This window comes from Grammomys surdaster, unplaced genomic scaffold (assembly GCF_004785775.1).
Source record: "Grammomys surdaster isolate TR1022 unplaced genomic scaffold, NIH_TR_1.0 66, whole genome shotgun sequence".
Lineage (NCBI taxonomy): Eukaryota > Metazoa > Chordata > Mammalia > Rodentia > Muridae > Grammomys > Grammomys surdaster.
In genome coordinates, this window is record NW_021604568.1 from 2365676 (window position 1) to 2387940 (window position 22265).

A 22265-nucleotide genomic window follows, 5' to 3' on the forward strand; every position below is an offset into this window, starting at 1 on the left:
TTTTTAGTCGGTTCTTTACAAATGAAATACACACTACTGAACTGAAGGCCCTTGGCATCTCTAGTTTTGCCAGTTTATAAGTTGACTGAAAACAATAAAGAATACTCTTGAAGTATTTTAAAGCCAGGGGTGTTCCTTTCTGAATGTACAAAGAAACAATTCTAAATTTAGGGCCTTCCATGGATTCAAACATCAGTGTTTTAAAAAGCTCTGTTTTTAGGAGAAGGAGTGGTAAGCAGTGTTCCTAAGTGTGTTGATGATCAGTTTTATTTCAAGGGCATGTTATATAACTTGTATTACTTTGAGATTTGTGAAACATGAGTAGATTTTTGCATTTAACACTTTAAAAATCACTTTGAGTATACAGATTAACTTGGTGTGTTTCCATGTTGCTGAAGTAGACAATACAAAGAGGAAAAACTGGCTACCTTTGCTCATGACTTTAGCACTATGGAAACATCTTGGAGCAGTGCTAGTCCAATTAGAAGCATGACATGGGGCAGGCATGTGAACCATGTAAATGGTTTTTAAATTCACCAGCTACTTTTTTTTTTATATAATTTATTTTTTTTTCAAATCGTAATTTTTACGTATTCACACAGGGGTTATAAACACAAAAAGGCAGGACATGGGGAAGGGGATGACACTGGGGCATGGGTGTTCAGGGGGAATACAGATATCTTTCAGAACAGGGTATTGGCTGGGTGAAGGTTCAGGGGACAGGTCACTATGACTCTGCCTATGATTCACTTGTCCTTATCTAAGTTGGTATTATCTGCCAAGTCTACCTATTTACAAGGTCTATGACTACTCAGGCTGGTAGATTTCCACAAAAGCTGCCTGTTTACAATAGCTTATAGCCATCTGTTTCAATGTTTTTCCACAGAGACCCAAGACTTGGTGTTAGTATACATATATGACAGGCCTATTGCTGATTTTAGGCCTATGGCTGATTTTAGGCCTTCAGTGTATAAGCAGGGCTGCCCCTGACATCTCCTCCCTTCTCTAAGTATAGAAGGACTGTGGCGATTCTAATCTTGCAAAGGCGAGGATAGAAGCCTGACCTCCAGTAATTGAAGGGGACCTTGTAATGGCTCTGGTCCCCCTGTCATTGTCTAGTCACCAGCAACTTTTAAAAGTATAAAAATAAACATGAAATTAATATTTTATATAAACTAGTATATCCAAAGCAGCTATCATCTCTATATAATCAACATAAAAATAATGAGACATTTTAAGTTTAAGTTGGGACATGCGTGCACACATACATGTCCCAAGCCTTTGAAACCCTACAGTGTTACATCTGAGGTCAAACTGACCACACTTCAGATGTTCAGACGCTTTGTGTACTTGCATTGGTCAGTGCAGTCCTAGACTATTCTCAAACCAATGGAGGTTGCTCAGCATTCTGTAGCACTTGCTGCTATCTTCCCATCAAGTAATTTATGTGCTGCTTGTTTTATTGTACTGTCAAGCATATTAAAGCATTCTCTCTTTTCTCCATTCATCATTTTCTTACCTACAGTAGTTTTGTCCAGTGAAGATCTGTTTATAAATGTTCATTGCCTATGGTTCTTTTATGCCAGGTTATTGTACTATCTTATTTTATTAAAATAGTCTTTGAATTCTAGTGATTTTGTTTTTAATCACAAAATACTGCATGCTTGCTGTAACAAATTTAAATAATGTGAAACATGTAGTATAAAATAGTAGTCCTTTGACATCTTTTTTCTCTTTCATTTCCTGCTCTTTCATATGTAACAGTGTAGATAATTCTCCTTAGAAATGCACATTCATGAAAAATTATTGCTAGCTGAAAGGAGAGTACCTGGAAAATATTTTTAAAAGATGGCCTATTAAAAGTGGACACAAACATTTTTTTCTTTTTCTTAAAAAAAAAAAAAAAAAACAACAACAACAACCAACAAACCAGAGTCTTGCTCACTATGTAAGCAAAGGTGACCTTCTGCTGAACCCCCTACTGTATTTCCTCTAGTGCTGGGATTATAGGCTAAGCTACCACATCTGGTTAATGTAAATACTTGGAATAGAACCTAGGAACTCATACATGCCAAACAAACATTCTTACCAACTAAGCTATGTTCCCAGCCCCTTGCTACTATTAATTAAAAAAAAAAAAAAAGGAAAAAAATATTGTCAAGAACAGTCTACAGAAATGGAAACATTTTTTATACTTCCTATTTAGTACATTTTAGGTTATAATTAGGGCTGTACTGGTCAGAATTAAGGAATGAGGTGTGTAGGTGTATCTTACTGTATAGTTCACATGTTAGCATAGCCATGGCCCTGGACTCCATCTTTAGTGCCAAACAAACAAAAGGAAAATGAACGATGGTGTGATATTTTCTGGGCATCGTCAAGGTATGTGATAGTGTGATAGCACCCTCTGTGTTGTCTTCTGTTGTCCTAGCGTTTCTCAGGAAGAATAGACTAGTACAGAACTCCTTAAACTTTTTCTACTTTGAAACTCTTTTGCCTGAGAAATTTTTTGTAACTCTGGTCATATACATATATTAGTTACTTATGATGAAAAGGGACTTATGGAAAAGTTTATTTTGGTTCTCTGGGAGAGAGTTCATAATGGTGGGGGAGGCATGGCAGCAGGTGTCTGGCGCAGCAAGCTGAGAGATCACATCTCAACTAGAAGCAGAGAGAGCAGGCTGGAAATAGGAGACACTGTAACTATCAAAGCCTGCCCCAGTGATATACTTCCTATAGTACAGCTGCACCTCCTAAAGGTTCCATAACCTCCTCAAATAGTACCACTCACTGGGGACCATGTGTTCAAATATGTGAGCCTATTCAGTACATTTCTCTTTCAAACCACCACAATAGGTATACACAATATTAATACAGATTGTCTTAGGGTTTTCTTGCTTTGAAGAGACACCAGGACCAAAGCAACTCTTATAAAAGAAAACATTTAATTAGAGCTGGCTTATAGTTTCAGAGGTTCAGTCTGTTATCACCATGGCAGGAAGTATAGCAGCGTCCAGGGAGACATGACTTAGAAGCTGAGAGTTCTATATCTTGATCTGAAGGCAGCCAGGAGGAGACTTTGTCAACTGGCCAGAGTTAAGCTTATATAAGACCTCAAAATGCCACCTCCACAGTGACACTCTTCCTCTAACAAGGCCATACCTTCTAATAGTACCACTTCTCATGGGCCAAGCATATTCAAACCACCACACAGATCATACATTTAATGGTAGTGGGCTATAAAGAAATTCTTTTTTTTAAATTCTTCAGTATATATCTCATTCTATCATTCATTAAAGGCAAAACAAATTTGCATACAAATATAAATATGCTTACTTATTTTCACATAAAGAGTTAAGTCTTCTGACTCAGAGAGGTGGGCTCAGCAAGTAAAGGTGACTGCAACCAAGCTTGATGACTCAAATTCAATCCTTGAGACCCTCAGGGTAGGAGAGAATCAATTCCTGCAGGTTGTCATCTGACCTCCACTTGGGCACTGGAGCAAGCAAGTGCCTCCTCTCATTCACCAGTAAATAAATAGATGTAACCTTAAAGATCTTCTAAATAAATACATCTTGGTGAATATTTGATATTTTAGGAGTTACTACATCTTCAGTGTTACTCAGAATTTATTATTTTATCACTGTCAGGTGTCTTAGTTACTGTTCCATTGCTGTGAAGAAACACTGTGACCAAGGCAGCTTGGGGCTGGCTTACTGGTTCAGAGGTTTACAGTTCATTGTTATCATGGCAGGGTGTATGGGAACATGCAGGCAGACAAGTAGCTCAGAGTTCTACACATAGCAGAAGAGAGACACACTGGCACTGACTTGGGCTTTTGAAACCCCAGCCAGCCCTCCCCCTCCCCACTTCCTCCAAGGCCATGCCTCCTAATCCTTTCAGATAGTACCACTCCTTGGTGTCTAAGCATTCAAACCTTTGTAAGCCTATCCTATAGGAACCATTCTCATTCAAACCACCACATCAGCATGAAGACTGTCACTTTACATAAACACATAGTACTAAATAACAAGTATTGTTTAGGTTTTTAGAAATTGTTGGTATAGCTGGATCCTCAGGTAGTACTATATCCAATTTTCTGAGGAACCATCAGACTGATTTCCAGAGTGGTTGTACCAGCTTGCAATCCCACCAACAATGGAGGATTGTTGTTCCTCTTTCTCCACATCCTCGCCACCATCTGCTGTCACCTGAGTTTTTGATCCTAGCCATTCTGACTGGTGTGAGGTGGCATCCCAGGGTTGTTTTGATTTGCATTTCCCTGATGACTAAAGATATTGAACATTTCTTTAGGTGCTTCTCAGCCATTCGAGTTTCCTCAGTTGAGAATTCTTTGTTTAGCTCTGTACCTCATTTTTTAATAGGGTTTTTTGTTTGTCTGGAGTCTAACTTCTTGAGTTCTTTGTATATATTGGATATTAGCCCTCTACTGGATGGAGGATTGGTAAAGATCTTTTCCCAATCTGTTGGCATTTTGTCCTATTGACAGTATCCTCTGCCTTACAGAAGCTTTGCAATTTTATGAGGTCCCATTTGTTGATTTTGATCTTAGAGCATAAGCCTTGGTGTTCTGTTCAGGAACTTTTCCACTGTGCCCATGTGTTCGAGGCTCTTTCCCACTTTCTTCTCTGTTAATTTCAGTGTATCTGTTTTATGTGGAGGTCCTTGATCTACTTGGACTGGAGCTTTGTACAAGGAGGTAAGAATGGGTCAATTTGCATTCTTCTACATGCTGACTTCCAGTTGAACCAGCACCATTTGTTGAAAGTGCTGTCCTTTTCCACTGGATGGTTTTGGCTCCTTTGTCAGAGATCAAGTGACCATAGGTGTGTGGGTTCAATTCTATTCAATTGATCTACCTGCCTGTCCTGTACCAATACCATACCGTTTTTATCACTACTGCTCTGTAATACATCTTGAAGTCAGGGATGGTGATTCCCCCAGAAGTTCTTTTATTGTTGAGAATAGTTTTTGCTATCCTAGGTTTTTTGTTATTCAAAATGAATTTGAGAATTGCTCTTTCTATAACGCTGTGAAGAATTGAGTTGGAATTTTGATGGGAATTGTATTGAATCTGTAGATTGCTTTTGGCAACATGGCCATTTTTTACTGTATTAATCCTGCCAATTCTATACCACTCCTGGGCATATACCCAAAAGATTCTCCAACATACAACAAGGACACATGCTCCACTATGTTTATAGGAGCCGTATATTTAATAGCCAGAAGCTGGAAAGAGCCCAGATGTCCTTCAGCAGAGAAATGGATACAGAAAATGTGGTACATTTACACAATGGAGTACTACTCAGCTATTAAAAACAATGAATTCATGAAATTCTTAGGCAAATGGATAGAGCTAGAAAATATCATCCTAAGTGAGGTAACTCAATCACAAAAGAACACACATGGTATGCACTCGCTGATTAAGTGGATAATAGTCCAAATGCTTGGAATACTCAAGATTCATAGACCACTTGAAGCTCAAGAAGTGAAAGACCAAAGTGGAAGACCAAAGTGTGAGTGCTTCCGTCCTTCTTAGAAAGGGAAACAAAATACTCATGGGAGAAAATACATAGACAAAGTGTGGAGCAGAGACTGAAGGAAAGGCCATCCAGAGTCTGCCCCAACTACATCCCATATACAGTCACCAAACCCAGACACTATTGTGGATGCCAAGAAGTGCATGCTGACAGGAGCCTGATATAGCTGTCTCCTGAGAGGCTTTGTTAGAGCCTGACAAATTCAGAGGGTATACTCACACAAAACCATTGGACTGAGCATGGGGTCCTCAATGGGATCTTCAATGGAGGAGTTAGAGAAAGAATTGAAGGAGCTGAAGGGGTTTGCAACCCCATAGGAAGAACAATAATATCAATCAACCAGACCCTCCAGAGCTCCCAGGGACTAAAACCAACCAAGGAGTACACATGGAGGGACCCATGGCTCCAGCCACATATGTAGCAGAGAATGGTCTTATTGGGCATCAATGGGAGGAGAGCTCCTTGGTCCTGTGAAGGAAGGCTCAATACCCCATTGTAAGGGAATGCCAGGATGAGGGGGGGGGGTTGCGGGGGGGGAAACCCCCTCATCGAGGCAGGGGGGGGGGGATGGGATAGGGGGTTTGGGGGGATGAACCTGGAAAGGGGACACCATTTGAAATGTAAATAAAGAAAATATCCAGTTAAAAAACAAAAACAAAAGCTACATGGTATTGGTACAGAGACCCAGAAATGAACCCACACACTTATAGTCACTTGATCTTTGACAAAGGAGCCAAAACCATCCAGTGGAAAAAAGACAGCATTTTCAACCAATGGTGATGGTTCAACTGGAGGCCAGCATGTAGAAGAATGCAAATTGACCCATTCTTATCTCCTTGTACAAAGTTCAAGTCCAAGTGGATCAAGGACCTCCACATAAAACCAGATAAATCTAATAGAAGAGAAAGTGAAAAAAAAAAAGAAATTGTTAGAAATTTTGTTGTGATTCCCAAGTGAAAATTAAATCAGTGATTTTTTATGACATTAAGTTAACTCAAACAACCATTTTTAGAATAAAACATTCTATCATAGTACAAAGATACAGTAATTTGATACTTATTGAAAAATGAGAATAGAAAAGTTAAAGCTTTGTTTTCTGCACTTAAGCCATTGTTCCTATGAGAACAGAAGACATTGCAATACAGTCAGAATACAGTTCATAGCATGCAGTAGTATTGTATGGCATAATGATGTATTCAGTGCAGAATGTGCATGTCATGTGTTCAGAGCAAAGGCTACAGTGAAATTAGAGGATATCTTAAATGTATTCATTTTTATTTTGGATGTTTTAGTCGTTGTACAGTCAGTGATAAAGCACTTACCTCTCATGGTTGTGGTCCTAGACTCCATTCCAATACCATTAAACATAATCTATTTGCCAAACAGAATCAAAAAGAGAGACTCAAACAAAACTTTGGCATTGAAAAAGAATTATTTTAAATATGTTTACTCAAAATTACTCTCTTGACAGCACAGATGAGATCTACCAAATTTTCTAGGAACACTAAACCCAGTTTGTAGATAACACATTTTAACCTACTATGTTATACAGTAACCTTGATACCCCATAGACAAATTTCACTTGAATATACAGAAAAGGCAAGCCAAGAAATAGCCAGAGTGTTTTTCTTTTCCCAGTGTTTTGAAGTGCCACAGCTACTGTAAAATGAATCCCATATGATGTGGGACTGCTGAGAACTGTGCTCGTGTGTGTGTGTGTGTGTGTGTGTGTGTGTGTGTGTGTGTGTGTGTGTGTTGTCTCTTGTCGACTCTTTGTCTACCTGAGTCTTGTGTTCAGGGCAGTTGCACTGATATTTTAATACATGAGGATTGTCATGTTAGGTACCCTTTATGTAGACATACTGCATTAAAGTTTCCTTTTATTTTGTAGATTTCTTAAGAGAATGACAGTCAGAACTCACTATGGTGTCTAAAACATTTCATAATTGTTAACAAATTTAATGAAACTTAGTCTTCAGAAAATAGAAAATAGATTTGAAATAAATCTGCTAAAATATTTTAATTAAGAATGTTTTCTTCTCTCAACCTCATATTATTGTTTATTAACAAGAGAATTGATTGTGCCTTGGTTCCTTTTCAAAGGAATTTGACATGGTTTAAAAAAAAGAAGAAGAAGAAAGAAAGAAACAAAAAAACACCTGGGTTATAGTAATTGTTGCATCTCAGTTCTGGGACTTTCTAGAAAGGAACAGAACAAGGGATGTGTCTAGTGAAGGGATCATACAACTATGGAGACATCCCTTTTCTTCTTTTACAAATGGAGTATTAGATAAGGTAATAATCTTTGATTTTGGAAAGGTTAGAAAATGTTTTTCAGGTGGAAATTTCCTGTGTTGACCAACCATAGCAGCTGTGATATTTAGCTTAGGAAATCTTAGCACGTGTTTTTATTTTTGTTTGTTTGTTTGTTTTTTCAGGATAGTGCTGTGACACGAGTGGGAAATACCGGATCATAAGAATTGGGTCAGATTAAAGCCATTAGATTCACCTAAACGGTCTTGGCTGCTTCAAGGACAAAAGCCAGCCCTGGGGAGGGAGGGAAGTAGGAAAGGAAAAGGGACATGTGTGATTATGAGTGATAAAGCACTTGTGGAGAAATGGTAAGGGCAGACAGCAGGTGAATTAGGTAAAGGATATTGAACACTTTGGTACTGTTTCTAACTTGTGTAATTTACCTCTAGGTTTCCAGTTCAGATTTTACTAATAAAAAAAAAATGATGCAGGAAGACATGGTGGCACGTGCTTGTAATTCCAGCACTTGAGAGGTTGAGGCAGGATTTCGAGTTTGAGACAAGTCTAGGCTATATAGGCAAACCTGAAATAAGTATTAAGACTCTCTCTCTTTCCCCCTATTCTCACCTCCCCCTCCTCATACACACACACACACACACACACAGAGAGAGAGAGAGAGAGAGAGAGAGAGAGAGAGAGAGAGAGAGAGAGAGAAATTGAGGTAACATACATGATTTACTTAGGTGCATTTGTGTGAACCAACAAAGTAATAGAACACTAGAGAGTTTGTTCTACAAGCATACCCTCTAGGTAATTTCTTTCAAATATTAGATACTCAGAACTTTTTTAGAATCCTGAGTCTAGTGAATTCATGGTTGAATTGTCTATTGAGTATTTAAAGGACTAATCCCCTGTTGTTTGGAGAGCTGCGTATGTTTAGATAACAATATAAGACAGGTGGTATGGACCTGTTGTAAAAATGTTAAAGCTTGATTTGTTCGTGTAATTTATATTCTTATGAAGATAGATCAGAGAGGTCCTTAAAGTTACTCACATGTTTTTTCTCAAGAGAACTTTAAAACAATAGAGGCAGTTGGAAAGGTGCTAAACTGACTGTAGTCCCAATGCACAGAAGTTACAGAGAAGCTAATTCAGCCTGAATTGTTTCAAAGATATATTTTAGTAATTGGCTGCTCTCTATGATAAAGGAATCTGACTTCTTACCCGTTTAGAAAATGTAATTTTGAACAGAATTGCATATATAGTCTTTCTGGAATAAATAAGCTGCAAAATGCAGAATAACTAATTCTTTAAGTTAGTAAGAACCCTTTCAACATTTAAAAGAAAAAAAATTTAAAATAAGTTAAGCTATATGGGGAAGTGAAGAAATCAGCTGCTTCCGAGTAAATCCCTGCGTGGGAAGTTAGTGTGTGCAAGTGTGGGCTTGTGTGTGGTGGCCAGAGGTGTACCTCAGGTGTCAGTGGCTCTCTCTTCATATTTCACACAAGGTCTCACTTTACTTTGAGCTTGTTGTTTTGCTAGACTGTCTGGGCTCCTTCTGTCTGCTTCCTTGTCCCTGAGGTTGCAGGCCAAGAGATATAGCTTTTTTTCTTTTTCTTCAGCTTGAATTCAGACCCTCATGTTTGTATGGCAAGTAGTACTTCATTGTCTGGGTCATCTCCCTAGCCCCCCCCACCCCCTTGGTGGGAAGTTTTTAAATCCAAGATACATTTTCCTTTAAATTGTATATGACAGGTCCCCATACTTCCATTGTTAAAGGACTGTCATGCCTACAGTTCCAAAAGAAGTTCATGAAAATTTGAGAAAACTTTATAGTAAATTGGCAGTATCTTGAAAGTCCACAAGATGAGGATACTCTTCCTAGTTTTGGTCTGTAACTTAGTCTGAAGTAACCTCAAAAAGAGTTCTGTGTCAGAGTATCTTCTACTTGCCCAAGAGCTGAACATTGACATTTTAGGATTTTTGTACTCTTTTTTTTTTTAAGTAACCATTGCTGTGAACACACATAGGATTACATACATAGGATTATGCACATACATAGGATTACTATTAAATCTACTGAATTTTTAGAAGGTAACTACTTAATGCCTTTTGATATGATCTGTGCGATGGAAATTACATCTCTATAGTCGAAAGACTAGTATATGCCTTTACAAATTTCCCCCAAATCTGTAGCTTGAAATTATCCACAGTAAAAATAAAAATATTTACTGTACAGAGATCGGCAGGTGCCATAAATCAGGGCTTGATTACTTATTGATTGGCTAGCCTTACAGTGATGAAAATACTACTAATGTAAATGTGTCATGTCTTTAGCTACTATAGTGTGAAGAGCTTAAAAGATGAAGATACCCTCTTCCATTAGTCAAAGCTGTTATCCACTTGAGCAAAGGAGTCACTTACTGTGGACATCATTGATATAAACAACAACACCCTAATATACACTTGTTGGGCTTGTTGGTAATTTATGAGCACACTGCTTGTTATGGCCCAATTGAATTTAGCATTTGGGTAGGAAATAGACAATATAAGTTTATTATGTTGCTATTCTGATTTTAAAAACAGTATTTATGATATATGATCATTAAGGAAAGGGGATTGCTTTGGGAACCGTTATAGAATACAATTTTAAAGTATATGATTTTGTAGGGTTTAATAGTTTAGTTACAGATTAAAGATAGTATATAGAAAGATGCTTAAATGTTTGTTATAAATAGAATTGCTTTCTCTAGTGTATGTTAGTTTCTAGATGTATTTAGTTTTTATTGGAAACATGGTTGTTACCTGATAATAGCATTGAAAAAATCTGGAAGTACAGAGTTTTGTTTTGCATTGCTTTGGTTTTTTCTTACATTGAGTTAAAACTGTTGCTTCCTTTAATTTTTGTCAGTTGGTTCTGGAGAAACATAGACACACAGAAATGTGGAAGAAAAATGTCTCTTCTGTAGAATAGCTGTTCCCCAGGTATAACATTAGATGTGATGCTTCATTTAAACCCCTTTGGGCAAGAAATATCCTTCAGTTAGTTGTTCTAATCACACACAGTATGGCATTTTCCCCCTCCATGCTAAGAGTGTGTGGCTTTTTAAAAATTCATATTTGCTTGACCTTGGGGCTGAAATAGAAACCTTCAGATACTTCTTTGGGTAGATTTTACAAAAATAAATCTTCTGTTAGGTTTTGTTTGTTTTTGTTTTTCCCCAGATAATTGTGTTTATTGTCTGCTGCCTTCATGTTGCCATTAGAATTTCACTTTAGATTCCAGAAATGATGAGTTGTAATTTTACCATTTTTGGTCTTTATTAATCCCATCAGTTTATGTCAGTTGGACATTTCTTTGGTGCTTTTTTGCTTATTGTGTATATCTGATTGTGATATAAAACATGCTAAATTTGAAAGGCTGTGGGGATGTAAGTCCATACTGCTCTCTTGGTACCCCTCCTTTTACCTTCACTTCTGCTCATTGTTTCCGTTCCTTGATCCACATCTGCCAGTGTCTACCAGAAGGTGCAGACCTTTCTGAAATCTGACTTACTATTAAAATCATATTCTTAGGCCACCAAAATGGTTTAGAGGGTAAAGGTGCTTTTTTGTCCCCATAATCCACATCATGGAAGGAAAGAACCAACTCTTACCTCCACATGTACTGTGTGACGTTCATGTGTGTGCACACAGATATACACACAAATAAATTAATACATTTTTTTAAAAATCATTTTCTTTTACAAACAGAATAATAGAAAATTGTTTGTTAAGCTAGCTATTAAAAGTTCAAAGTAGCAAAGTATGTTTAGCTAGGTGACTCAGCAAGTAAAGGTACCAGCAGCCAAGCTTAGCAATCTCAGGTCTGAGTTCCAGTCCCAGTAGTCACATGATGGATGCAAGGAGAGAACCAATTCCTGTCCAAATGACCTCTGATCTCCAGATGGCACAGTGGCTTATATGCATAAGCACACAGAAACGTGTATGTAAACACACACACACATACTTAACTAAATAAATACTAAAACATTTCATAGAAGAAGAGAGGGTCAGATGTATCTCTCTCATGAGTTTTGGGCATTTACTCTCCTTATTGACATGCCTGAATGGATTAAGTATTTTATGTCAGGTTTTTTTAAGTCAATGATTGCTGACTTAAAAACAAACAAACAAACAAGCAAAAAAACAGATTAATTAAAATACTTAAAAGAGTAGATTAGTAGGCCCTCTACCACTCTTTGAATTTTTCTTTGTTTTTTATTATTAACTCTTTCATTTTCTTTCAGATTTAATTGGTGCCATGCAGCAAGAAGCAGAGAGATGTAGAGTTCGAACCAAAAGGCCTGACATGGCACTTTATGTACCTAAAGCTCGAAGGGGTACAACTCTCCTCAAGTCAGGTGACCAGGAGGAAAGCCATGGGCCTCCTGCCTTTGTGCCAAAAGAACAAAAAGAAGGCTGTGTGCCCCAGAAGATCTCTGCAAGTAAACTCGAGTCCCAAAGACTAAGTGCAGGTCATTCTGATAGAAAGGATATTGACTGTAGGGAAGAAAAGAGATCTTCATCAAAATTAAGGAAAGACAGGTGTTTACAAAAAAGGAATAAAGAGAAGGCTTGTTCAAAGAGAGGAAGTGAAGAATCCATAGAAGCCTCATCCCAAGAACATCAACACAGAGCTCTCGATGCTGGGATTGTATCTAGTGTTCCTTTACGAAGACTTTCTAAACCAAAGGAGATGGAGTGTTTGGAAGTTCAGACTGCAAGAGTAACAGGACACTGGGGGTCATCTCCATCGCAGTCTTCTTCAGAAGTCAGTGCTGCTCAGGTTCCAAACAGACCATTCCAGAATGTGGAACTCTGTGACTTCAGTGGGGAAACTTTTGTAAATAGAGATTTGGAAAGCAGCATTGTAAGTGAGGCCAACATTATGGAGCTAGTCTCCCAATTTCCTCAAGTCGTTAGCACTGTGCTGAAACCAGACGGTATGGCTATGCCAGTAACACTAAGTTCTGATTCTGAAACTGCACCAGACAGTATGGAAACATCAGGTGGAGTGTCAAAGCACAGTCCTGGGAACATCTCTGTAGTTTCTGTTCCTGGAGGTCCAGACTATGATGTTGATTCAACTTTTGTAGACTTTGAAGCTGAGAGTGAGGGTACAGTCAACAGTACAGAGTCTGTCTTGGGTCAAAAAGGTGTAGACTCCATGCCTGAGAATATGGGTAACGTTTCTCTTAAAATGGTGATAGTCAGCAAATTAGAGAGCACAAATGGCATTATTGATCCAGCAGTGACTAGAGAGTGTGAGAGTGACAGCTCTGTTGATGAGTTATGTGTAAAGTCTCAACCTTCTGATACAGCGGTCCTTGTTCATGAAATAGACACAGATAATGGATTTAGGAATGTATGTGACAGTACCAGCAAGGCATGTGTGGTGGACATTGCAGGTACAGTTTGTGACCCTGTAACTGTAGGCTGCCCTTGTACAGTTGCAGTTGTACAATCTGGTGAGAGTAGTGGCAACACGAGAAATTTCTCAGATTATATAGAAATCAGTGCAGATGTAGCCCCGCATGATACAGCTAAGAGTGAGAACAACTCTGAAAACCTCAGCAGCCTGAGTGCTAGCTCGGATATTTATGCTGAGAGTATTGCATCTGGTTTTACAGAGTCAACAGGAAAGTTGATAGAAAGTGTGTCAGATTGTGCTTCCTCGTTACCCATAAAGAAGACTGCTGATAGTAATTTTACCACTTGTCTGGACTCTGAACTGAGTATGTCAAATGCATCAGGCGTACTTTTGGAGAGTGCCTTGGGTGGTGATCTAGATACTACGGAGGAGATGACAGAGGCCTTATGTGACCTAAGAACTGCTGAAGAGTTTAAAACAAAAGAGGAAGATGACTCAGAGAGCATAGTGTGTGGCGTATCATTTTCTGATTCATCTGTGGAAACATCTGTAGATCTAAAAACAACAGACACTTCTCACATACAAGGAAGTATTGCTGTGGAGGAAAGCTGGGAATCTATGTTTAATGATGATGGTGATTGTGTAGATCCGCGTCTTCTACAAGAGGTATGCTCACTTGAAAGTACTTGATATTTAGACCATTTATAAATTAGTCTAGATTTGAAAGTATTTCTGATAGACATTGTATATACTCATTCATTTTTCTCACATTAAATTTAAGAGTTCTTACAGTGGTAATAGCCTGATAGGATTATACATTGAGAAAAGACTGATAGATATGGAAAAGTTAAAATATATATAATCCTACTGTATCTGTAATTGCTAAGTCCTAAGAGGTATTACATTGAATAGATTAAATATGAAATTAATGGATTCTGGCCGCTCATTGAGGAAATATAGACCACGAACCTAAAAATATTTTCTGTGTTGACAACATGTATTTTTACGTTAGCCATTTGGGGGAAGGAAGTAATTTATAACTTAGTTGTTTGTTCTTATTTTTTAGTGAATTTTGGAATATTATTGGAAGCTGTAGCAGGAAGTAGAGAAGGAGATGAATGAATATGGCTATTTTTTATGGAGTTGATACTGACTTAAGTTGAATAAATGACTGTTGAGTATGTGTAAGGAACTTTAAGTGAGTAACGATGTGCTGACTAGTCAGAGTTCATAAATACAGAATGTGTGACTTGAAGGCATTGGACAAAGTTTATATTTTAACATCTATTCTCTGCCATTTAAATTCTTTATTACAAATTAGGACCATTGTTTTTAAATAGAGAACCACTTTCTCTTTCATTTCTTATTGTGGGTTCACACGACCTTGGTCTGGAATGGAGAAATGGTTTGTTTATGATCCCCAGGTGGTTATCCCTTAGGAGAGACATCAGGATTTCAGTCCTGTTCTGTCATTGACAGTTGAAGCTATTATTTACATTATGTTCTTCCTAACAGACAATGTCTTCACCTGAAAGGTTTTATTTGAGTCATTTTTAAATGATAAGGATGAGTTTCCTGTTATTAAGAATTAAACAAGGTATATAGAAAAATACCACATAGCTGTGAAAGAGACTCCAAGACTGAAGAGGAGAGCATATTGGACAGAACTGACTTTCCACTATGAAGCACTCCTTCATTCCTAGGTGCTTACACAGTTTCACTAGTACTGTAGTGAGTGCTTCCTAATACCAAGTCAGGAAGCATCTTACACATTCCTTAGAATGAAATACAGAGGGAGAGTGGGAGAGTAGTTGTGAGTGAACACCCATGATCCTTTTGAATTTATATCAGAATTTTGTGTGTGTAGCCTAGCCTTCCTTAGTCAAATTCACAAAGGCAGTAAGTAAGTGGTTCCTAGAGTATGGTGTTTGGGCGAGCAGGGTAAGCATCATCTGAGAACCTCTTAGAACTGCATACTCTGTAGCCTAGCAACTTATCTGTTAACTTTTTCAAGTGACTCAGAAACATGTAAAGTTTTATACTATTTGCCTAGAGGTCTGCACACCTTAAATGTCAGTCAGAATGTGACTGGGGAACTACTTTAATGGTAGTTATAAAATCCTTATCAAGCAGGAGTTTGAGATCCATCTCCGGTTAGGAAATACTAATGACAGAGAGTTAGATGAATGGAGACAACTTACTACAGTTCAGATCATTGGGAAAGGGTCTTAGTCTGAGAAGGAAACTGTTAACTAGAGCTGATAAAAGGCTGACTTGAGACTGGGAGAGAAAAGGTAACTCCTTGCAAAAGGCAGCTGTGCACATGGTTAGTAACTGTGGAAGGATGGGAATGATCAGTTAGAGTATGAGTGTTGTCCTTTTTAGATTGGCCTCTACCAACTTTGAAAACATGGTCAGTACTCAGATTCTTGGGAATTTCAGTTTTATTTGTATTTTGGAAGAGGGGATCCATGCATGCAATTGGATCTTTCACATCTAGGTACAAAAGAATTTAGACAACAACTAAGTGTTTTGAGAAGTGTGGTCACATACTCAGAAACTACTGGCTGAGTAAATACTGGGGATGCCAAGAAAATGGAATATGTTGTGCTTTAACCTGAAGACAGCTAGTGCTTGCATGTCTTTAGCAGTACTTAAGGTTGAAGATGGATGAAAATAGAACGAATCTGATAGGCTGTGGGTACAGTAGACTCAACTCTCTTCTGGTTTTTTGAAGGATGCCACAAATCTAATATCTTAGTTTATTATTTATATTACTCAAACATACTTTATTAAATGCAGAACTAGAGTGCTTATCTATCTTGAAAGTTTTCCAACAGAAGGCTTTGGCTTCTTTCCCAGTTGGCCTATTTATTTGTTGATAAAGACGAAACAGAAGCGCATCTAATGTTTCTAATAGGCAAGAAGAAGATCTGCTGTAAAGTGGAGTATGCAAGCTTTGATTGATAAATGACATTTGAACCTCTAAAACTGGTCAGAGGAAACTAGAACATAGTTATGTTGTGAGTGAGCTCCAGAACTGCAACCCTTAATGCATTGTCAAAGATCACATTTCGTATTCTATTTTATTTTTTATTTTACTTTGTTTGTTTTTCAAGACAGGGTTTCGCTCTGTAGCCCTGGCTATTCTGGAATTCATCCTATAGACCCGGATGGCCTAAGACTTAGAGATCTGCCTGCCTCTGCCTCCCAAGTGCTTTAATTAAAGGTGTGTGCCACCACCGCTTGGCGATTGCATTTCATCTTCTAAAGCCAGGATATGGGTGCCCACCTAGTAATTTAAACTAATAACTGATAAAGGAGAGAATGGTGGCATGACTCCTGTTATCTCTCTAGGAATTAACTGTTTCCCAGGAAAATATCAACAAACTAAACTTGCATAGCCCCTGCCACCTCCTGTTAAGGCCAGCAGACTTACGGGTAGGGCAAGTGAGGTACCAACAAAACTGCACTAATGTTGTTGATGGATGTTGGCCTTGGGTACCTTCATTGGCTATATCTAGTTTTTGCATAGAAACAAATAGGTAGGTAGTCTACCTTTTTAGTCTTTTTGTTACAGAAAGCCACTACTCTTTCATAACCATTAGAATCAGGATCCAAAGTAAAGGAGTTGCACCCATTTCCACTCAATGTATTAATTGGCATTCTAACATCCTCTGTTTCCCTATAGTCTTTTGCAAAGGCGAGGAAAGCCTTTTATAATGCAGCTTCCAGAGACCATGGTTTTGGTATCAAATAGCAAATATTGACCACTTGGAGTTTGACACTATAAATTGCAATAGTAAGATATTACTTTTACTACTACATTAACGGCATTATGCTATATGTTGGCTGTGATCTAAAATTGTTTGTATTTTATTGAGAGAGAAAATATATAATTATATGATCATATAGCCACATAGCAATCTGATGGGTAATTAATTTAAATCAATGACTGAAACAGCCACACAGGAGATATACTGATAGTATTTGATTGTCTAATGAATGGCACATTGACTAAAAAGATGAGCTACCCCAAGGTTAATAACAATTTCATGTTGGTGAAGCCATAGAGTTAAGATGTTGATGACAAAAAAAAAATAAATTTAAAAAAAGATGACAACAGTCCTTTTTCCACATTATTCTGAGTTCCTAACTTCTTCCTCCTGTTTCTCTTAATGAATAACGTGTACACTTTCCATGTCTTTATTACTGTTTCTAGTCTCACAGTGTCTTTCATTAGTTCTAGCTCATCTTAACAGATTTTATAATTTGTATTTTAATAAAACTTTCTGAACTGATAGGTTATTGACTGCCCGAGTGGCAATTTGTAGAGACATCTTCCAGTTGTTGTGTGGATACCACAATCACTCGGCCATCCAAAGGTGCACTTGGTTGAATCATCTGCCTTGTTCAGTCTGTTAGTCATGGTGACTAGAGATCCCTGGTTCACACAAAAAAGTGAGAGTATTAAGGATATCCCTTTTCATTGCTGCTTTTTTAAACCATGTAATTCCTAAAGTTAAAAAACTCCATTTTGGGTGTTGTTAGAATCCTTGAGTGATATATAGCCATTAACACATTAATTCTGATCTTATTCTAAACTGAAGAAAAGAGAACAGTCTTGAGTCTATTGTCAGCATAAGGGAGGCATTCTCATTTGAGATTCTTTTCTGAAGCATCAGATTCTGGTGTTCTCAGTTCTGTGCTTGAGTGTACTTTGTTCAGCAAACTATGATGTTTATGTGAGCTGTGGTTGGGGCAGATGGAGATGTGGTAGAGACTTGACTCACAGTGGTTATTCCATTCAGTTCATTATATGTTGAACATACAGTGGACACTGCCAGTGGGGGAGGTGAGGGTTGGCAAAAAATGAACCTCTTTGCCATTGTCAGAAGTAAACAGACAGCAGCAACTTCTCTAAAATTAAAGGTCCATTTACGTTGAAAGCTGGTTAAAGACAAAGTATACTTTTAGGAGCATTTGATTTTGCATATGCTTTGGTTTTAAAATTAATTTTATAATTTATATCAAAAATACTGCTGAGTTATTCTATTGCTAGGTTTAAGAAAGGAGTGACTAGCTATAGGCGACTGTTGAAATGATACTGGATAGTGTAACTACATTCAAATGTAGGATTGTGTTTTGTTGTGGTAACTCTGAAGTGTGAGAAGACGGAGATTTGCAGGAGGTCTAGAATGGAGACCCAGAATGTGAGTGCTAATGAGTAGTCATATACAGATTTTTGTATAGATTGCCCAAAGGCTGAGATGATTAAGGAAAAACCAAAGTGATGCCAGGGATACTGGGAACCAGATAAAACATAAAACTAAATAGCTAACACTTTATGCTATTAAACTGCTCGCCTGGATTAAAATGAGCTTGCTTCTTAAAACAGTGAGTCTGAGTCTGATGTCCAATTTCAGAAGTACATGTCTCTTGCTTTGTTGCTGAGGGGGATAGATGGGCAAGAGTAGCACCTTCAAAAGTAGAAACAAGATAACTTGTGTCATGGTAGACCAGCCTTGGATATGATGTAAGACTCTCGATAACTTAGAGTAGCATAAGGAAAAAAACTGTTTTGGTTTCTAGAGAAATTCAGAAGCAAAATGACAATGTTAATTCTGTCAGCTTTGTAAGTTTTAGGTTTCTTGTATAGCTGTTGTTAGTGAATATTATTGTAGTACTGAGGTAAGCTACCAAGACTAGTTAGGAAAGATTGAAACCTTTAGCATTCCTCTTTTGACTTAGTTTTTCTATTCCAGTCAAGTAGTTACTCTTACCATTGTGCTTTATCAGTGGTATCTTCTTATCTGGTCTTACAAGCACATGGTGAGGAGGAACGCTCTAGTTTTCTTACTAACTGTAAATGCAACCCACTATGTGTTGAAACTTAGTATATCTGTAATAACAGCTTTCCAAGAATGCCAAGTTCAGCCTGACATGTTCACCTGTCTTTTAAGTGATTCATGTATTGAATTTATAGGTGGATACTAGAGCTTCCATTTGTTCTCTGGTATCAGAGTCAATAAATGATTATCCAAACATTTGGAGGCCTAATGGATAGTTTCGGGGGTGGGGGTCAGGGTGAGATTAGAAGAAGAGAGATCTGGCTGTGGTACAAGATGTTATGTAGTGAATACTATGAAAATGCAGATGAGGTTTGTGCTGTTGGATGGACAGAAAACAATACAAGTGGCCCATGGGGTGTTTAGGGCAGTTTGTGAGTAGGTCCGTGGAGAACAAATACAAATTAGAGGTATGCAAGGGGGCAAGATATAAAGCAGCTTGCAAATCATTGCTTTGAATAGTAGGAAAAAGGTACTGTGTTGGCCTGCTGAGCATGGCTCTTTGGGATGTGGGATAATCTAATAGGGTGACATGAGGTGAAGTAAGAAAAGTAGTATGTTAGATATTTAGCATATAGTATACTGCTGCTGTATTAAGTGGCTAGAAACTCAGTGGCTTACAACAACACAGATTAACTATCTTACAGTCTAGAGCTCAGAAGTCCCAAGATGGTGCCTCTGGACTAGATCAGGATATTGACAAGGCTGTGATCTTTTATGGAATCTGTAAGGGAGGAAATTTATTTTATTTTTAAAAACCCTTTTCAGTTACCAGAGGCTGCCCTGCATTCCTAGTTATAGCCCCCTTTCTATCTGCAGAGCTTCTTCTGCCTCCCTCTGTCCCTCTCTCCCTTCTTCCCCCACTCCCCCACGCCCCCCAGGTCTTCAGTTTTTAAAGATGCTTATTATTGCACTGGACCCACCAAGATAATCTTACTATTTTAAGGTCAGCTGATTTAGACATCTGTGTCTGCTACCTTAATTCCTTAATTCACATGCTGTGGAGTTTTTACCAGTTTCTGAATCTGAATGTGAACATCTTTAGGAGGCTGTTATTCTGCTTTATCGTGAGCAATGTTCTTTGGAAAATCTGTAGCCTATTAGAATATAGGAGTTCAAAGAAATCATCTCTGTTATCTTTTCAACTTGGCCATTGATAAATATCCTTCTCCCGCCTATAACAGCTTGTATCCATAAATCCTTAATCAGAAAGAGTGTTACCCTGAACACTGATGCAAGCTTTGCTTCTGGTTCATTTACTGTAAGGCCGTTTTACTATTTTACTGGATGGAAAGCTAGATTAGCAGCGAGGTGACTGGAATTATGATTCAGACTTTGTCAGTAATCTGATTTGTAACCATAGGGATATCCTTTTAGTCTCCCTGTGACATAATTCTCTGTCTACACACAGAATTCAGGATAATAATAGCAGCCCGTCTGACAAAGCTGTAGATAACTTTCCCAAAATAATGTAGCATGTTTTAATTTTTTATCTATAGAGAATAAATCAAATCTTTTTTATTTTCCTTTTGTATCTTAAACAATGAATTAAAGAGCTTGCAGATTTTTTTTTTTTACTTCCCACTATCCTTTATTTTTTAAATATCTTCTATAAATAGATTTGGACAATTATGTCACAATAAGTCAAGCTATATTTTGTAGCTGGCCAGACAACTAGGACAATAAGAATCTTCAAGCCCATACTTTGAAGAAGTTTACTAATTGAATGGTTTGTGGAAGCAAGTTAAAGAAATGACAGAATATTTTGGTTTCACTTAGGCTTTCTAAGAAGCAAGACATGACCACTGGTGAAAGTCTTGCAATGTTTGTGGCTGGTTATTCAGTCAGTAAAGGCACTTGTCATGCAAGCATGGCAGCCTGACCGAGTGTGATCCACAGAGTACATGGAAAGGTTGGAGAAGAGAGCGGATCTACAGAATTGTCCTCTGACCTCCACATATGTACTGTGTATGTACAACTATACATACATCACATATGCACATGATAATTTTTTAAATTATTTGCTCTGAGTCATTTGCACGCTTTCCTTTGGTCTAATGTAGATGCATTAAAATGGATCCAATTATAAACCTCATTTTTTTCATCAAACGTTTGTTAGTTATAAAAATATGACTCTTACAATATAAATATTTCATATTGACTTTAGGAAATACTGCTCTGGAGCCTGTAACACTTAAGATTAGTTGTCTACAATAAAAATATGAACAACATGTGTAACTTTGAATTTTCCTCCCTCCCTCGTTTCCTCCTCTCCTCCTTCCCTGGGACTGTATCACTATAGCCCTGGCAGTCCTGGAACTCAGTATGTAGACCAGGCTGGCCTCAAACTCACAGAGATTCACCTGCCTCAAAAGCTTGTGCCACCATACCTGGCAGTAAGTTTGAATTTTCTACTAGTCATGTTAGAAAAAAATAAAAATAAGCAGTATAATTTATGTATTTTAATATAATATGTCCAAACACCATTTCAAAGTATGACTTGTGTAAGAAATCATGAATAAGATATATTTTACATTCAGTTTTTGTATTAAGTCTTTGAAACTCGATACGTACTTCATACTTAAAGTTCATCTCATATAAACTAGCCATATTTCAAGTGTTCCATAGCCTCATGTGACATCAGCTCCTAATATTAGTCTAAGCCTATCTCAAAGATACCTGTCTCATCAGTATAAGTATCTCACACCTCATAGCCTTTCCTTAAACCTCTAAACTGCTGTGTCTAACCTTGATCCCATTATGTTAGTGGTCCTACCTTCACAGTCTTGCTTTGGTCCTTCCATCTTTATACACTTTAATTTTTCAGCATTTCTCTCTTTTGTGTCCCATATATGGATCTGCTCCTAGCTCTCAAATTCCTTCCAATACTTTGTTATGATTCTCAGGAGAGAGCACGAACAGTTTGTCCTCCTCCTTACACACACACACACACACTTACTTGTGTGTGTTATGAGTAAAAATGTATATGGCTCCAAATAATAACTATAGTATGAGGAAAGTAGGCATTCTTATAGAAAGTCAGTAGTACCTGATGATAATGGAAAACCTCTTCAGCGTGAACTTCATAGACTGTATCTCTGGTTCATTAAGTTGAATGAGAATTATGGGCTGTATTAGTTACTTGTCTTGACATTGTGCTGCAGTGACACACTCTTGATAATGCAGCTT

General features: G+C 37.8%; 1 protein-coding gene across 3 annotated transcripts in view; it reads left to right on the forward strand.

Annotated features, from left to right (window-relative positions):
- Window positions 1–22265, forward strand: part of R3hcc1l (R3H domain and coiled-coil containing 1 like) — a 77355-nt gene that overhangs the window by 33556 nt on the left and 21534 nt on the right. For 2 of the 3 annotated variants that reach the window (XR_003712249.1, XM_028773905.1), the window contains exon 2: window positions 12104–13893. Coding sequence is in view for 2 of the 3 variants with exons in the window: in XM_028773905.1 (XP_028629738.1) it covers window positions 12118–13893 (1776 nt within the window). In the remaining variant the exon portion in view is untranslated. The remainder of the gene's footprint in view (window positions 1–12103; window positions 13894–22265) is intronic. The other variant, XM_028773917.1, reaches the window with a different exon arrangement.